At 38.2% G+C, this 20329-nt stretch overlaps 1 protein-coding gene across 2 annotated transcripts in view; it reads right to left on the minus strand.

Moving 5' to 3' along the window:
• The window catches only part of CRPPA (CDP-L-ribitol pyrophosphorylase A), a 397343-nt gene that overhangs the window by 215033 nt on the left and 161981 nt on the right, over positions 1-20329 (minus strand). For both annotated transcript variants that reach the window (XM_043462762.1, XM_043462761.1), the window contains exon 6: positions 17822-17919. In XM_043462762.1, the coding sequence (XP_043318697.1) occupies positions 17822-17919 (98 nt within the window). The remainder of the gene's footprint in view (positions 1-17821; positions 17920-20329) is intronic.

Below are 20329 nucleotides of genomic sequence, written 5' to 3' on the forward strand. Positions count from 1 at the left end.
CAGGGAAGCCTAATACAGGGATGCTATTACATATTCTACAATGCACACAGAGGCCAGCCCCCAGAACAAAGACTTATCTGTACCAAAATTTTAATAACACAGCAACTGCAATATCCTGGGTTAGATGGAGAGTTCTGGCTTTTGATCATCAATCAGTAGCTGACATTAAAAGAAATAATATTCTAACAACTTGAAGACTTAAGTAGAGTTACTTGGAAACAAGAGAACATTAAAATTGTGCTTTAAAAAATGCATTTTATCAGACAAGTGTTTAAAATAACACACCACAAATATAACAAGTGTGTTCAAAATGATTAGATAAGATCTATGTGATACCACTTATATGTGGCATCTAAAAAAAAAAGTATACAAATAAACTCATCTACAAAATGGAAGTAGAGTCACAGATGCTGAACACAGTCTTACAGCTACCAAGAGGAAGAGGGGGAGGAGTCTGGGACTGACTTATACACGTGTATGCATGTTCAGTCATGTCCAACTCTGCAACCCCATGGTTCAAAGGCTCCTCTGTCCATGGGATTTTCCAGGCAAGGATACTGGAATGGGTTGCCATTTCTTCCTCCAGGGGATATTCCCGACCCAGGGATTGAACCCGTGTCTCCTGCATTGGGAGGTGGATTCTCTACCAGTGAGTCACCAGCGAAGCCCGAAAGATTCAGCACCAACTGTGAAAAGTCTGAAGTAACAGGTTAAAATGTATAGACTTTGACTCACTTGCAGTGAACAGGCACTGAGCGAATGAGAAGAAAGAGAGATTGTTAACCTAAGCAGACGACTATGTATAAGGCTTTGAAAACAAGTTCTCAGGTATCAAAATACCATGGATAATTTATTCTGACCACAAGTTCAAAGGAGTATACTCAGTTCAGTCTCCCTAACGCAACAAAAACCTCAGAGCTGCTATATCCTTAAGGCCACCAGAACAGCAGAATAACCTACTTCATGGTGTTACTAATATAGTCATGCTTCATGTAGAGAGTTGAAACACTTCGCCAAACTCAATTATTCTGGGAAACATTAATAAGTATAAAATGATTATTTAAAAATATTACTTATCCTCTATTAGGAACCAAAAAGAAATCAATAAAATGAAATGAAATCAGTGACTAAGCTTTAAAATTCTATCTGTTTAAATAGCATAAAAAAATTAGTGAAGTCGCTCAGTCGTGTCTGACTCTTTGCAAACCCCATGGACTGTAGCTTACAATGCTCCTCCGTCCATGGGATTTTCCAGCCAAGAGTACTGGAGTGGGTTGCCATTTCCTTCTCCAGAGGATCTTCCCAACCCAGGGATCGAACCTGGGTCTCCCACATTGTAGGCAGATGCTTTACCATCTGAGCCAAAATTAGTGTATACATATTCATGAAAATCAACAGTTGAGGGTTGGAAACTATAATCTACATGCCAAAGAGCAATTTTCTTCAGCTTTTTATAAAAATTTTCTCTCCAAACATATTTACTATGTGTGTAAAATCAATTTCCTGAATTATAAGAGGAGACTTGATTTTTACAAATATATGCCCAAAGTTAGACCAATGGCTATTCTCTCAACTTGTTTGTTTTCAGCTTAGCATAACGTAACTAGAACTTGTGTGCAATGACTTCATTACTAAGCAGACAAGGATTACCATTTTTACAAATTAACCATCTGGTTTCTTTAGGAAAAGTAATGTTTCAATATGTCCCTATGTTTCAAAAATATACACAGAGACAAAAGGTGAAGACATGTTAAGTACACAAAGAAAAAGTAGAGAAAGTGGAATTTAGGGATGATTATCCTAACTCTCTCATTAATAACCATATTCTAAAACTTTGACAATCCATATAATTATAAACTGCTAATTTTATTAAATAGAGCATGAACATAATTAATACCATCCCAAGCAACTAGGTGGTCCTGTAACCTTGGACCTTTCTACCTCTGGAAAACTGATCAGAAAATCTGGCTAACGTCCCAAACAAACTAAATGGATTTTGTTGGATGGCCTTCAGCTAATTTCTATAGTCTTGAACATACACCAAAACCACATACTCTAACTGAATTAACGGTGTTGGCATTGTTCAGAGTCAGAGGTCCAAGAAATGGTGTTCACAATGTTATTCCACTATTACACTGTACAGCGTTCAGCTTCAACAAAACGAAAAATCGCTATTTTAAACATTATTTAAAACTATGTTATGTGTTAAATTAAGAAGAAATAACCTGTGAGCCTTCCCTGATGGCTCAGACGGTAAAGGATCTGCCTTCAAGAGAGACCTGGGAGACCTGAATTTGATCCCTGGGTTGGGAAGATCCCCTGGAGATGTGCATGACGACCACTCCAGTATTCTTGCCTGGAGAATCCCATGGACAGGGGAGCCTGGCAGGCTACAATCCACAGGGTCACAGAGTCGAACACGACTGAGTGACTTAATTAACACTTTTCACTTTCAGCCCTAATTTTGAACAGGTCTTAAAATGCTAAGATAACTGAGTTTGTTCTATTTCTTTAATTTCTGCTTTTCTTCTTACTTCATTTGCTATTTTGGATATTTGTTTGGCTACTATGTAATACATGAATTCAGTTAGATCTATTAAAAAAAGGCATACACTGGACAAAACCTTGAAGGCATTAGGAAAAATAAACTAAGTACCCCAGCCTCAATAAAACCAAAGCATGCCTTTCACCCAGGAAAACAAATGATTTTCAGTTATATCCTGTTTGTCATTTGTGGTTACATTAAACAATAATTAAATTATATGCTCCAGGAGACAGGTAGGGGTGGATAAGCAAAACACAAAAAGCCCTTACGGTCCTTGTTTGTTCAGATTATAGATCAGCATTCTTCGGGAGTTGCTTTTCATTATAGCAACAAAAGTTGAGTTGAAGACACTTGTGATTTTAGGGGTACTGTGATGTATAAAAACATTAAATGCTTCCTTTTTCTATAGAATTTTACTTTAAAGGAGCAACAGCCAACAATCTAGTTAAACTGGATCATGGCATTTTCAGCTGAAGTCTTCCACCACTTCATTTCGCTTTTAGCACAAAATATAAGCAAGGGTAGTGGTCACAGCAGCGGTGGAGTTGGTAGCAGTCACAGTAATCTAACAAAACCTACAAGACCATCCTAGTCTCTTGCCCTCACCGCCCACCAGCCCACCTCCACTCCAGTCATACAAGTCTTATTTCAGAGCCCCTGAACGGAACTCTTGGAGGGCTTTCACACATTGTCCCTTCTGTATTTCTCTTTAAATAGCTAACTCCTGCTTATCACAGTCTGTGTGTTAGTCGCTCAGTCATGTCTGACTTGCTGCGACTCCATGGACTGTTGCCCGCCAGGCTACTCTGTCCACGGGATTCTCCAGGCAAGAATACTGGAGCGGGTTGCCATGCCCGTCTCCAGGGGATTGTCCCAACCCAGGTCTCCCAGGTCTCTCTTAAAGGCAGATTCTAAATTTACCATCTGAGCCACGGGGGAAGCCCCATTATCAGTCCAGCCTTAAGTGAATGCCACATCTGCCAAGAGATTCTCATTTACTGCTCTCTACTCGCAATTTAAATCACTGTCCAGGGCTCCTTTACACAAGGACAGTTTAGTTTTTCCTCAGCATAGTTATCACAGTTTGTAGCTAAACATTGTTTGTGTATTTGTTTACTGTTTTATCCCCAACTGTACAGTATGCCCCCTGAGAACAGAGAACTATACTTGCTTAGTTCAACTGCATAAATCCAGTGCTTAATCTTTTTTTTTTTTTCATTTTTTTTATTTTTAACTGGAAGATAATTGCTTTACAATGCTGTATTAGTTTCTGCTGCACAACAGCATCAGGCAGCTATGAGTACACATATATCCCCACTTTATTGAGCCACCTTCCCACCCTAGCCCCAGCCCCAGTGATTAAATCTCGATAGGCATTTAATATTTGGTAAAGACATTCATCAACTAAGGAACTAACGAAAGACTAACTTTCCTACTTATAAATTCCTTACTATTCTCAGCACAGTATACAGCATGAATTATTTTTCAACAAGATTTAGGAAGAAAAGTCTCTTTCATTACTGTCTACTGCCCTGATGTACCTTCTGGAGATCTCTGTCTCCGAAGTAGCCTGGTTCTGTGGAATACTTCAGTCTCCTTAAAGAAATCACACCTGATAATGAAGGCTTGAAATTTAGCTTAGAGTGAAATGTGCACATGAATGGAGGGTGGAAGAAGGGTTCTCTATTTAGCTAATTCTCTATTTCACCTTTTAGCTACCTCTTCCACGTGTTTGGCATGTATCATTACATTTGAGTTGAGATATTCAATACACTGAAGTATGTCTCACAGTCTAGCATGTATAATTATAATAAGCATACTCAATCTCTTCCTTTAGTTTCATGAGGAAATTTTCTTTCTTTTCATGCCAATAAAACAACCTTCCCATTGTGTACTGAGCAGCTCCACACCTACACGGATCTGCCCAACAGACGCCTGGGTTTCAGTAGTGTGACTTCACCCTTTTTATATGCTCTTTTCAAAATCAGACAAAAGCTCTGGAGGTAAAAATATTAGAATATGTGGCATTTTGCATCTGTAAGTTATGGGCTGAAAATGCTACAAGGTAAATGTGCCCTTATAAAGGGAGAGAAAAATGACAGAAAACTGCTAATTACTTTCCCAAGGAGACTTCTTTCTGATCTTAGGTCAAACTTTAAAATTCTTTAAAATTCTTTTCCTTCATCTTTTCCTAGAAAAATATTCAGTAGTAGAAATCACAATGAATCAAGCAGCACCTACAGTCAATGAGTTACATAATCTTAGGACAAAGTATTAAGCCATAGATCTCCCTATTTTTACTTGTAAAATGAGAAGGAAGGTCATAGGTTTATTTTAAAGGATTAAGGTACATATTATTCTCTCTGGAACATGGAGGGCACTCAATAATTGTTACTGGTGTGACTGTTTATAACAGAAAACATTCTGATACAGTCCTTGTGTGGTTAATAGTTTTTAGGCAAATTTAGGAGCCAGGGCAGATTGAGCAGAAAGGAATGACGTCTCCTCTCAAGATCAACCAAGACTGCCTGAGTCAGTTAACAGGACAAATGAACTTCCACTTTACAAGCTATACCTTCATTAGGCTCATTTCTTCTAAAATTCAGTCTATACTCAGTATGTTTCATCAGATTATACAACAGGTTATAGGGCTATACTATGGACTGATCATCATAAAAATATGAACAAATTAGTCTTTAATTTTTTTCTTGGTTGGAATCTGAAAATTTGTTAGGCTGGCTTACACTGGACAGACATTTAATTCAGGAGATTATACTCATTCCTTGGTGAGAGGATGTCCTCAGGCTGTTAGTTTGGGCTAGTTGGTGCTCTTTGTCTGGCATTGATTCCAAAACTATTCGCATTTCCTGATCAACTCTGCAATTTTTATACAGAATTTCTGGTAGACTTAAGTACTAAGGACTAGATTCCATATATAAATAGATTGGACCTACACTTATTTGACTAGGGAATTATAGTTGAGATGGCTAATGGTCTCAATGAGGAAATTTTGGATACAATAAAGCAAATTTCCATGTTCAGAGGAAACACAGGTCTATATGTAGTCTGCCTCACAGACCACAGATAAGGAGGATGGCAATACTAGTGGGCATTTTCTTTTTTGCAACTTAGTAAGAGATTTATTTTGAGATAATAAGTTTGTGATAATCAGTCTCTAATACACAACCCACAATGATATCCACACTTCCCAATATGCACAATCTTGTATGATTCCCTCCTCTCGAATGTGGGCTGGACATATGGACTTGCTTCAAACCAACAGAATACGAAGGACGCAATGGAGTGTCACTTCTAAGACTAGATTACAAAAGCACTGTGCCTTCAATCCTGAGTGCCGTGTGGTGAGGCAGCCCAGTGGAGAAACCTAAATGCAAGTGACTGAGACCCACTAATAACCAGGTAGGTGTGAGGGCAGGATCCGCTTCCACATCAAGTCTTCAGATTCAACTGCAGAGGACAGTCTACAGAGGTCAGACAGCTTGACTGAAATCAGATGAAAGACATTGAGTCAAAGGAACCTGGCTAAACTGTGCCTAGATTTCTGACCCAGAGAAACTGTGAGAGAGTAAATGTTTATTAATTAAGGTCACTATACTTTGGGGTAACTTGTTATGCAGCAAACATGATACAATATGTAAGACAATGTTCAGCTTAGTAATAAGAAGTCATGATCATTTTTATCTATTCATTTATTGATCTATTCAACATTCTATAGATGTCCACCTTTTATCAAGACTGCATCATGATTTGGGAAGACCTCACGTGGGGCTGTAGAGCCTCCAAAGAATAAAAGAGAAGCATCCATAAACCAGAATTCAGAGAAAAACGAGCAGGAAAAGCTTCCTGGGGAAAATGACATCATGGGTGAAGGCCAGGAGGCAGAAAGTACTATCGCATTTGAGAAACCACAGAAAGGAAAGCTGGCCTGAAGAGGGCACGGTTATAGTCTGCACTCTTCAGCTCTTCGGCCAGGGTACCAGTTAAGATAGCCTTGGTGTTACTTGAGTCCAAGTTCACCTCCGTGTACCTGTGCTGCCCTTTCATAGCAATGTCAACGAGACCATTTAAACATCCCCTCTTTGTCCCAGTTCTTTCTTCTGGAAAATAAGGATAACAGTACACATTTCAAAAGGTTGTTAAGGGCATTTGCTATGGCACCTAACACAAAATAAGTGCTGAAAATTGCTGGCTGTTATTATTGCTGTTTTTGTTATTTTTATTAGTAGCACTAGTAAGATGCGAGAGATCTTATGAGACTTACCAAGGAATTTTCATACTACGTTAGAAGCAACAGAAAACCAAGAAACAGATTTGACTGGGGGGTGATATCATAAGATAACCAGTTTATAATCATCATTCAAACAGCCCTATAAAGAATAAATCTGAGAAGAATAACACTGAAGGCTGGTGGGGAGTTAACAGATTGTCAACAATCATCTGGACAAGAGTCATGGTGCACACAACAGCAGCAGTGGTAATCGACAGCACAGGGACAAAGGAGGATGATGAGAGGCAGAATTCAGACGCTTTGGAACTTGATTTGCTTCCGAGTAAGACAGAATGAGTCACACTTACACAAGGTTTAGGTAACTAAGTAAACGATACACAGTTTCAGAAACTGATACCCTCAGCAGATGGAGAAGGACTGGCTGGAAAAAGAATCTGTGAGTGTGAAATATCATTGATATTTAAAGGACTTCTGACTGAATATACAGATCTGACATTCAGGAAAGTGATTAAACTCAGAGCTAGAGAATATTTTGCGTCCCTAGCAAATAAAAGATACATGAAGCCATCAACTTTTTTCCTAAAGAAATATACTTATCTATGTACAAAAATCTAAAGATCATCAATAGAATCTCGAATCCTGCAAAAGAAACTTGGAAGAAGAAACCAAAAATGTAAAAGGTTAATAAGAAAGACAAGATGTTACAGAATCCACTGGATAAAGATTCCTTCTAGGACAAGGAAGAGTATCATACAAGAGACTCAAGGGGTACAATAGATAATGTAAGAGCCAATAAAGGTCTTATGGATTTCCCATAGAACCATAGAATCACTGAGGACCTCACTGAGATCAGTTCCCATGGAAGGCTGGCGTAGAAGCCAGGATGTGATGATTGAGGAATGAGAAGATAAATGATCCTAAAATCATGCAAGATTACTACAGGGTAACCTTGCATTTATAACTATGTCTTTGTTTTTGTTTTAATGGAAGAAACATGTATCAATGGGGAAAGGAAAAGAGAAGAGCAAAATCAAAGTTCAGGAGAGGAAATGGTTTTAATGAGAAGATGGCTACAGAAGCAAGGTTCTTGAAAGATCTGGTGCTTAGAAGGTAAGAATGTTCTCATATTTGAGTATGTAATTACACTCTGAAGCTAGAGGCAAGATCATATCCAAGAGCGGAGGTACTAATGGTTGAGTTAGACCAGTGATTCTCAACTGGAGGGTGACTTTACCCCTCTCCAGGCAACCTTTAGTCATGTCTGGGAACATTTTGTTTGCTACAATCAGGGGGTATAATGCTGTCATCTCATGGGTAGAAGACAAGTATGCTGCTAAACTGTACAAGGTATAGGAAAGTTCCTCACAATATATAGTCCAAAATGCCGATAGTGCTGACATTAAGAAACCTGAGTTAGACATTTAAGGAGAGAGGAAAAAGTTTAAAATATCCACTGAGGAGAACAGGGAGCTGAAGATGGAACCCTGGTATACTTACTTTACAATATTCAGTGCTCACTGCAGAATGAAAACCATTATTTTTAAACGACAATAATCTGCACTGCTGCGTAATTTTCTCCAGCAATATTAAGATGAAATATATGCTCAGAGAAGTGAAAAGTTAAATTGACAACATGAACAAGGTTTTACAAAACAGGTCTTAATAGAAGGACAAGAGAATCAGAGATACTGATAAAAGACCCATGATCCACTAAAGCGAAGGATCATGGTATCCAAGTAAAGAAATGATTAAACAAAAGGTAGCCGAAGGAGAGCAGACAGCAGACAGCAGCTTTGAGTTTCCTATGAAAGTTTAATATGTGCATTGAGAGTAATTGAGCAAAAGTAAAGAGAGATAAAACACTGCAGCCAGAAGTTAAGAAACGGCCTTAGTATTTACTTTTCAGCACAGCTAGGATGATGGCAACTCATATCCACATAAGACCCAACAGGTAGACAGATGAAGAGCACTGAAAATAACAGACACTGGAAATGAGGATGATAGGACCTGAGAAGCTAGGGTGACAGGAAAAAAAAAAAAATCACACGGCGCCAGTTATACACTATTGTGTGTATACCTAAATTTCATGTCATATCTTTATTTAAACAATGATTCAAAAAGACACATGGACCCCAATGTTCACTGCAGCACTATATAGAATAGCCAGGACATGAGAGAAACCTAAATGTCCACTGAAGGAAGAATGGATAAAAAAAAATGTGGTACACGGTTGGAGCCAAGATGGCGGAGGAGTAGGACGGGGAGATCACTTTCTCTCCTACAAATTCATCAAAAGAATAACTGAACACAGAGCAAACTTCGCGAAACAACTTCTGATCGCTAGCTGAGGTCATCAGGCGCCCAGAAAAGCAGCCCATTGTCTTCGAAAGGAGGGCTGTATAGTTGGAGAAGTCCTGAGACTACAGGAAGAATAAAACTGAAATCCAGAGGTAGGAGACTTAAGCCCAAAACCTGAGAACACCAGAAAACTCCTGACTACATGGAACTTTAAGTAATAAGTGACTGTCCAAAAGCCTTCGTACCTACACTGAAACCAACCACCACCCAAGGGCCAATAAGTTTTAGAGCAAGACATACCACGCAAATTCTCCAGCAACGCAGGAACATAGCCCTGAACATCAACATACAGGCTGCCCAAGGTCACACCTAACACATAGACCCATCTCAAAACTCATTACTGGGCACTCCATTGCTCTCCAAAGAGAAGAAATCAAGTTCCACGCACCAGAACGCTGATGCAAGCTTCCCTAACCAGGAAATCTTGACAAGCCAATCGTCTAACCCCACCCACTGGGTTAATCCTCCACAACAAAAAGGAACCACAGACCTCCAGAATACAGAAAGCCCACTCCAGATACAGCAATCTAAACAAGATGAAAAGGCAAAGAAATACCCAACAGGTAAAGGAACATGAAAAATGCCCACCAAGTCAAACAAAAGAGGAGGAGATAGGGAATCTACCTGAAAAAGAATTTAGAATAATGATAATAAAAATGATCCAAAATCTTGAAAACAAAATGGAGTTACAGATAAATAGCCTGGAAACAAAGATTGAAAAGATTCAAGAACTGTTTAATAAAGACCTAGAAGAAATAAAAAAGAGTCAATTAAAAATGAATAATGCAATGAATGAGATCAAAAACACTTTGGAGGGAACCAAGAGTAGAATAACGGAGGCAGAAGATAGGATAAGTGAGGTAGAAGATAAAATGGTGGAAATAAATGAAGCAGAGAGGAAAAAAGAAAAAAGGATCAAAAGAAATGAGGACAACCTCAGGGACCTCTGGGACACTGTGAAACGCCCCAACATTCGAATCATAGGAGTTCCAGAAGAAGAAGACAAAAAGAAAGGCCATGAGAAAATACTCGAGGAGATAATAGCTGAAAACTTCCCTAAAATGGGGAAGGAAATAGCCACCAAGTCCAAGAAACCCAGAGAGTCCCAAACAGGATAAACCCAAGGCGAAACACCCCAAGACACATATTAATCAAACTAACAAAGATCAAACACAAAGAACAAATATTAAAAGCAGCAAGGGAAAAACAACAAATAACACACAAAGGGATTCCCATAAGGATAACAGCTGATCTATCAATAGAAACCCTCCAGGCCAGAAGGGAATGGCAGGACGTACTGAAAGTAATGAAAGAGAATAACCTACAACCTAGATTACTGTATCCAGCAAGGATCTCATTCAGATATGAAGGAGAATTCAAAAGCTTTACAGACAAGCAAAAGCTGAGAGAATTCAGCACCACCAAACCAGCTCTTCAACAAATGCTAAAGGATCTTCTCTAGACAGGAAATGCAGAAAGGTTGTATAAACGTGAACCCAAAACAACAAAGTAAATGGCAACGGGACCACACCTATCAATAATTACCCTAAATGTAAATGGGTTGAATGCCCCAACCAAAAGACAAAGATTGGCTGAATGGATACAAAAACAAGACCCCTATATATGCTGTCTACAAGAGACCCACCTCAAAACAAGAGACACATACAGACTAAAAGTGAAGGGCTGGAAAAAAATATTTCATGCAAACGGAGACCAAAAGAAAGCAGGAGTCGCAATACTCATATCAGATAAAATAGACTTTCAAATAAAGGATGTGAAAAGAGACAAAGAAGGACACTACATAATGATCAAAGGATCAATCAAAGAAGAAGATATAACAATTATAAATATATATGCACCCAACATAGGAGCACCGCAATATGTACGGCAAACACTAACGAGTATGAAAGAGGAAATTAATAGTAACACAATAATAGTGGGAGACTTTAATACCCCACTCACAACTATGGATAGATCAACTAAACAGAAAATTAACAAGGAAACACAAACCTTAAATGACACAATGGACCAGCTAGACCTAATTGATATCTATAGGACATTTCACCCCAAAACAATCAACTTCACCTTTTTCTCAAGTGCACACGGAACCTTCTCCAGAATAGATCACATCCTGGGCCATAAATCTGGTCTTGGAAAATTCAAAAAAATTGAAATCATTCCAGTCATCTTTTCTGACCACAGTGCAGTAAGATTAGATCTCAATTACAGGAAAAAAATTGTTAAAACTTCAAACATATGGAGGCTAAATAACACGCTTCTGAATAACCAACAAATCATAGAAGAAATCAAAAAAGAAATCAAAATATGTATAGAAATGAATGAAAATGAAAACACAACAACCCAAAGCCTATGGGACACTGTAAAAGCAGTGCTAAGGGGAAGGTTCATAGCATTACAGGCTTACATCAAGAAACAAGAAAAAAGCCAAATAAATAACCTAACTCTACACCTAAAGCAATTAGAGAAGGAAGAAATGAAGAACCCCAGGGTTAGCAGAAGGAAAGAAATCTTAAAAATCAGGGCAGAAATAAATGCAAAAGAAACTAAAGAGACCATAGCAAAAATCAACAAAGCTAAAAGCTGGTTTTTTGAAAAAATAAACAAAATTGACAAACCATTAGCAAGACTCATTAAGAAACAAAGAGAGAAAAACCAAATTAACAAAATTAGAAATGAAAATGGAGAGATCACAACAGACAACACTGAAATACAAAGGATCATAAGAGACTACTACCAGCAGCTCTATGCCAATAAAATGGACAACTTGGATGAAATGGACAAATTCTTAGAAAAGTATAACTTTCCAAAACTGAACCAGGAAGAAATAGAAGATCTTAACAGACCCATCACAAGCAAGGAAATCGAAACTGTCATCAAAAATCTTCCAGCAAACAAAAGCCCAGGACCAGATGGCTTCACAGCTGAATTCTACCAAAAATTTAGAGAAGAGCTAACACCTATCTTACTCAAACTCTTCCAGAAAATTGCAGATGAAGGTAAGCTTCCAAACTCATTCTATGAGGCCACCATCACCCTAATTCCAAAACCAGACAAAGATGCCACAAAAAAAGAAAACTACAGGCCAATATCACTGATGAACATAGATGCAAAAATCCTTAACAAAATTCTAGCAAACAGAATCCAACAACATATTAAAAAAAATCATACACCATGACCAAGTGGGCTTTATCCCAGGAATGCAAGGATTCTTTAATATCCGCAAATCAATCAATGTAATACACCACATTAACAAATTGAAAGATAAAAACCATATGATTATCTCAATAGATGCAGAGAAAGCCTTTGACAAAATTCAACACTCATTTATGATTAAAACTCTCCAAAAAGCAGGAATAGAAGGAACATACCTCAACATAATAAAAGCTATATATGACAAACCCACAGCAAGCATCACCCTCAATGGTGAAAAATTGAAGGCATTTCCCCTGAAATCAGGAACAAGACAAGGGTGCCCACTCTCACCACTACTATTCAACATAGTGTTGGAAGTTCTGGCCACAGCAATCAGAGCAGAAAAAGAAGTAAAAGGAATCCAGATAGGAAAAGAAGAAGTGAAACTCTCACTGTTTGCAGATGACATGATCCTCTATATAGAAAACCCTAAAGACTCTACCAGAAAATTACTAGAGCTAATCAATGAATATAGTAAAGTTGCAGGATATAAAATTAACACACAGAAATCCCTTGCATTCCTATATACTAACAATGAAAAAACAGAAAGAGAAATTAAGGAAACAATACCATTCACCATTGCAACAAAAAGAATAAAATACTTAGGAGTATATCTACCTAAAGAAACAAAAGACCTATACATAGAAAACTATAAAACACTGATGAAAGAAATCAAAGAGGACACAAACAGATGGAGAAACATACCGTGTTCATGGATTGGAAGAATCAATATTGTCAAAATGGCTATTCTACCCAAAGCAATCTATAGATTCAATGCAATCCCTATCAAGCTACCAACGGTATTTTTCACAGAACTAGAACAAATAATTTCACAATTTGTATGGAAATACAAAAAACCTCGAATAGCCAAAGTAATCTTGAGAAAGAAGAATGGAACTGGAGGAATCAACCTGCCTGACTTCAGACTCTACTACAAAGCCACAGTCATCAAGACAGTATGGTACTGGCACAAAGACAGAAATATAGATCAATGGAACAGAATAGAAAGCCCAGAGATAAATCCACGAACCTATGGACACCTTATCTTTGACAAAGGAGGCAAGGATATACAATGGAAAAAGACAACCTCTTTAACAAGTGGTGCTGGGAAAACTGGTCAACCACTTGTAAAAGAATGAAACTAGAACACTTTCTAACACCATACACAAAAATAAACTCAAAATGGATTAAAGATCTAAATGTAAGACCAGAAACTATAAAACTCCTAGAGGAGAACATAGGCAAAACACTCTCCGACATAAATCACAGCAAGATCCTCTATGACCCACCTCCCAGAATATTGGAAATAAAAGCAAAACTAAACAAATGGGACCTAATGAAACTTAAAAGCTTTTGCACAACAAAGGAAACTATAAGTAAGGTGAAAAGACAGCCCTCAGATTGGGAGAAAATAATAGCAAATGAAGCAACAGACAAAGGATTAATCTCAAAAATATACAAGCAACTCCTGCAGCTCAATTCCAGAAAAATAAATGACCCAATCAAAAAATGGGCCAAAGAACTAAACAGACATTTCTCCAAAGAAGACATACAGATGGCTAACAAACACATGAAAAGATGCTCAACATCACTCATTATTAGAGAAATGCAAATCAAAACCACAATGAGGTACCATTACACGCCAGTCAGGATGGCTGCTATCCAAAAGTCTACAAGCAATAAATGCTGGAGAGGGTGTGGAGAAAAGGGAACCCTCTTACACTGTTGGTGGGAATGCAAACTAGTACAGCCGCTATGGAAAACAGTGTGGAGATTTCTTAAAAAACTGGAAATAGAACTGCCATATGACCCAGAAATCCCACTTCTGGGCATACACACTGAGGAAACCAGATCTGAAAGAGACACGTGCACCCCAATGTTCATCGCAGCACTGTTTATAATAGCCAGGACATGGAAGCAACCTAGATGCCCATCAGCAGATGAATGGATAAGGAAGCTGTGGTACATATACACCATGGAATATTACTCAGCCATTAAAAAAGAATTCATTTGAATCAGTTCTAATGAGATGGATGAAACTGGAGCCCATTATACAGAGTGAAGTAAGCCAGAAAGATAAAGACCAATACAGTATACTAACACATATATATGGAATTTAGAAAGATGGTAACGATAACCCTATATGCAAAACAGAAAAGAGACACAGAAATACAGAACAGACTTTTGAACTCTGTGGGAGAAGGTGAGGGTGGGATGTTTCAAAAGAACAGCATGTATACTATCTATGGTGAAACAGATCACCAGCCCAGGTGGGATGCATGAGACAAGTGCTCCGGCCTGGTGCACTGGGAAGACCCAGAGGAATCGGGTGGAGAGGGAGGTGGGAGGGGGGATCGGGATTGGGAATACATGTAAATCCATGGCTGATTCAAAGAATAAAAAAAATAAAATAAAATTAAAAAAAAAAATGTGGTACATACAGAAAACAGAATATTACTCAGCCATAAATAATAAAATAATACCATTTGCAACGATATAGATGGGCCTAGAGATTGTTACACTGAGTGAAGTAAGTCAGATACATAAAGACAAGCATCATATGACATCACTCATATGTGGAATTTAAAAGAAAAATGCTACAGATGATCTTAACAAAACAGAAATGAGTTACAGATGTAGCAAACACACACATGGTCACCAGTGGGGAAAGTGGGGTACAGATAAATTGGGACACTGGAATTGACTATACATACTACTATTTTAAAAAAAAAGCGCTAAGTCATGTCCGACTCTTGCAATCCCATGAACTGTAGCTGCCAGGCTCCTCTGTCCATGGGATTCTCCAGGCAAGAATACTGGAGTGGGTTGTTATTTCCTCCTCCAGGGGAACTTCCTGACCCAGGAAGTTCCCAGGAATTGAGCCCAGGTCTCTCCCGCATTGCAGGCAGATGCTTTACTGACTAAGCTACACAGGAAACCCCACCACAAATAAAACAGATAATTAATAAGGACCTACTGTGTAGCATAGGGAACTCTACTCAATAATCTGTAATGACTTATATGAGAAAAGAATCTTAGAAAGAATGGACATACATATATGTATAACTCATCCACTTTGCTGTCCAGCAGAAACACAACATTGTAAATCAACTATATACCAATAAAAATTAAAACAACGAAACGACAAGCAATGAATAAACAGAAACTTCTGTTAGAACAGAGCTGGGAGACCAGAAGGGGTAGCTCTCACAACCTGCTACTACAGTTTGTTCTACAAGCGCAAACACTCATCTTTCCTGGAGAAGACTCAGCAAACGGAAAACCATGGGCTGTTTGTTCACTCTAGCCCTCCCAACTTCCTTTTCCCTTCTATAAAACTGTTCTTCCCTTGCTATGGGGGTATTTGCATGTGGCTTGTCATGGTTGCAGACCACAAATTTCACTTCTGTGTCTACCCCAAAGAAACCTATCTTTGCTGAAGAAGGCAGTCTGTTTTAGGTCAATAATTACCAAACATATACAGGAAAAGCAGGAACAAAAAGAGACTACCACAACAATTTTTAACAAAAAGGACTCTTTGTAGTATCTAACACTGAGAAGATCAAGGGATAAGTCACATAGGATCCAACAGTTGGGTGCTCAACAAGAGTGTTGAACCCATTTTTAGAACCCACCTTTCTAAACCAAGGGTTGATAGCCAAAGTTCCAGTCACAGTCTTTCAGGGTCCCATCCTACTGGTTTTTGCACCGAGTGGGTAAACTATGAATAAAATTATCTAAGAGTAGAAGACTATTTTTTCAGGCAAAATGTTGCCAGTGTCCAAACTCTTGCCTCAGAAGGTCTGACAATGGGAAGTTATCTACACTTAAATATCCCCCAGGACACAGCAATGAAATTAGGGCACAGAACCTAGAAACCAAATCTTAGCAGTGAATTCAAGACACAAAACAAAGAACAAGGTGCTAAAATTTCTAGCAACAGAAGTAGTATACCTAGAGTCTACAGATAGAAGCAACATGGAAAAGAAGAATGTAGTATATAACCTTCAAACTCAAGAGAAAGCCGAGATAGCTGCCATTTCTTTTCAGCTTTAGATTGTTGCTCCAAATGCCACCGGTAGAATTTAGCACTGATTGCCACCAAAACCACCGAGGGGAGCTTGTTAAAAACTGACATTCTAGAACTTATCCCAGATGATTCACTCAATGTTTACACATTTCAGGAATCTATGTATTTAGCAGTTCATGGATTTAATACAGGATTGAAATTTGGAAACTAGTAGTATTTACTACTTGGACACACAGTCAATGAACATGAAATTGGGCAAACTCTGGGATATAGTGAGGGACAGGGAGCCCTGGCATGTTGCAGTCCATGAGGTCTCAGAGAGTCGGACAGGACTTAGTGACTCAGCAAAAACAAGGATTTACTACTTAACACTGTCACACCTTCATCTCATCATTCTTAGGTCTATTTCAGTCCCTATTCATTGAAAACTTATGATATGGCAGATGCTTTTCTAAGTGCATTAAAATACAATTTTAAAGTTCAACTGCCCCAACAACTTTACAATGAAGATATCATTTTTGAATATTGAAATTTGAAAATTAACATTTTCAATTTAAGGTAAGAAAATCAGACAATACAACAGACATCTGAGCACCAGCAGCCTGATATCAGAGCCTGTTCTCTTTACAGTTATCATGATAAAACTATCCTAATAAAATAAACTTGTTCCTTTTACTTTCAACTAGAATTATGTATGTTGTTAAAAAGTCATCATATATTGACCATAAACCTGGGCAGTTACACAATTTAATGAAAACAAGAAAATTGTTGAAAACTCAATACAATCAGTTTGGCAAGCAAAACATTTCAAAATGCAAGATCATAAAAACAATGGATGTCCTTAGGGGTAAAAGTAGTACATAATTCCTATACACCTCCTCACACCCACTACCACTTCTGCATTTCCTTAACTCTTATATTAAATATGAGGTTAACTTGGACATTGACCAGTTCAGAAAAAGGTGGCAGCAAGAAATAAACATTCATCTCTCTGTACCATAATTATCCTGTCTTTTGCAAATCTCTTTTTTTTCTCTCAATCTATTTTCTTCATGTTTTCAGTGAATTTTAGTTAAGTATGTAGAATGCACTAGACACTGTGGCTCTCAGGACAAGTGTCAGGCTCACAGGGGCCTGAGTGTACCAGGGCTGGGGGGTTTTCTAAAGAAGTCACACTGACTCTAAATTTTAAAGGAGAAATAGAACTGAGAGGATGAAGTTAGGGAGGAAGACCAGAAGAGAGCAGATGAAAGGAATGGACTGTATGTCAAGTCAAAAGTGTAGGAAAAACAAATAATTTTGTTAAAGTGAAATAAGAAAATCAGCTTGAAAGCACTTTCATGCCTTCTAAAAGAAGCCATCTTTGTACAATTAAAGTATGTGTCAATCTAATATCATTTATCAAACTAGATCTTTGAATACTTACATTTAATTCAGTTTTTAGCATTTCTTCAAGACAACGACCTACATGTTCTTCATCTTCTTTTGTGTCCATAACTATACAAACTTGTTGTGAAATTCTTTCTGAAATACAAAAGAGATGAAATGTTAGGCTTCAAATAGATTATGAAACAAAGCCCTAGTACACTGAAGCCTATACCGGCTATTCATAACAACTAATAGGGAGCTGCAGGCTCTGAGCCAAGTGCAGTGACCTGAACTACAGAGAGACATTCTTGACTCACTGACCAACCAAGCCAGTATCTATGCATTTAACATTTTGTGGGTGGATAACTGGGACATCATGTAAGCAACAGAAATAAGAGATCTTCAGAAATATCTGAAGAGAGTAACTGGAAGTGACAGTTATTTTGCTCAAGACTTCAATCCTTCTGCATTTACAAGCAATCCCCCAGGATCTGATAGAACCCCTTCTCTCAAGCAGATCCTCTCTTTCAGTTCAGTTCTTTCATCCTCAGTCGTCCCCTTCTCCTCCTGCCCTCAATCTTTCCCAGCATCAGGGTCTTTTCAAATGAGTCAGCTCTTCGCATGAGGTAGCCAAAGTATCAGAGTTTCAGCTTCAATATCAGTCCTTCCAATGAACACCCAGGACTGATCTCCTTTAGGATGGACTGGTTGGATCTCCTTGCAGTCCAAGTGACTCTCAAGAGTCTCCTCCAACACCACAGATCAAAAGCATCAATTCTTCAGCGCTCAGCTTTCTTTATAGTCCAATTCTCACATCTGTACATGACTACTAGAAAACCATAGCCTTGACCAGATGGACCGTTGTTCGCAAAGTAATGTCTCTGCTTTTTAATATGCTATCTAAGTTGGTCATAACTTTCCTTCCAAGGAGTAAGCGTCTTTTAATTTCATGGCTGCAATCACCATCTGTAGAGATTTGGGGGCGAAAAAAATAAAGCCTGACACTGTTTCCACATCTATTTGCCATGAAGTGATGGGACCGGATGCCATGATCTTAGTTTTCTGAATGTTGAGCTTTAAGCCAACTTTTTCACTCTCCTCTTTCATTTTCATCAAGAGGCTCTTTAGTTCCTCTTCACTTTCTGCCATAAGGGTGGTGTCATCTGCATATCTGAGATTATTGATATTTCTCCTGGCAATCTTGATTCCAGCTTGTACTTCATCCAGCCCAGAGTTTCTCATGATGTAATCTGCATATAGTTAAATAAGCAGGGTGACAATATACAGCCTTGACATACTCCTTTTCCTATTTGGAACTGGTCTGTTGTTCCATGTCCAGTTCTAACTGTTGCTTCCTGACGTGCATACAGGTTTCTCAAGAGGTAGGTCAGGTGGTCTGGTATTCCCATCTCTTTAAGAACTTTCCACAGTTTATTGTGATCCACATAGTCAAAGGCTTTGGCATAGTCAGTGAAGCAGAAGTAGATGTTTTTCTGGAACTCGCTTGCTTTTTCAGTGATCCAAAAGATGTTGGCAATTTGATCTCTGGTTCTTCTGCCTTTTCTAAAATCAGCTTGAACATCTGGAAGTTCACGGTTCACATATTGCTGAAGCCTGGCTTGGAGAATTTTGAGCATTACTTTACTAGCATGTGAAATGAGTGCAATTCTGCGGTAGTTTGAGCATTCTTTGGCATTTCCTTTCTTTGGGGTTGGAATGAAAACTGACCTTTTCCAGTCCTGTACCCATTGCTGAGTTTCCAAATCTGCTGACATATTGAGTGCAGCACTTTCACAGCATCATCTTTTAGGATTTGAAAGAGCTCAACTGGAATCCCATCACCTCTACTAGCTTTGTTTGTAGTGATGCTTCCTAAATATCCTCTCTTTAGGCCATCAGATAGCTCCTGCATACAGTTCACTGTACTATCTGGTACCTTGATGACACACAGCATTTTCCTTGCCATTCCTTTAGGTTCAGTCAATTCAATTAAAGTCCTGCCTGTTTAACTATTACCACAAGTTAAAATAGCCAAAAATAGTTATTCTCCAAATTTAGAAGGCTTGAAATGGTATAATTTAAAATCATAAGCTGTATGACATAGAGACAGTCACCTTGGTAAACCCTGGATACACTCTCACAAAATATGCACAGTCCTCCTTATAGCAGATATAAAATACAAGAAAAGGCTATATTACTACCAATTTAAGAAAATATTTCATGGTAGTATGTCAAGGACTTTTTTAAAAAGCCTAATTTTAAACAGGAGTCCCAAATCAAAGTAGGTTTAACACTTGACCCAGCTGCTTCTTACACTGGTAACTCCATATAACAGGCTTTCTATAAACACTGTTCTAGCAATAGTTAATGATTCATCCAAACAAAGCTGAGAATGACAAACCATTTAACATAATGTCACCAGTTAATGGTATTCCTATAACTATCCACTTCCCACTTATCAAGAGTATTATATGTTCCAACAGTCATACCCTATATTCACATCAGTCTCATGATGATCATGCAAACAGTATTATTGTGAATCTATGCAACAGATTAAAGAAACTTT

Source organism: Cervus canadensis, chromosome 3, assembly GCF_019320065.1.
Source record: "Cervus canadensis isolate Bull #8, Minnesota chromosome 3, ASM1932006v1, whole genome shotgun sequence".
NCBI classification, from domain to species: Eukaryota; Metazoa; Chordata; class Mammalia; order Artiodactyla; family Cervidae; genus Cervus; species Cervus canadensis.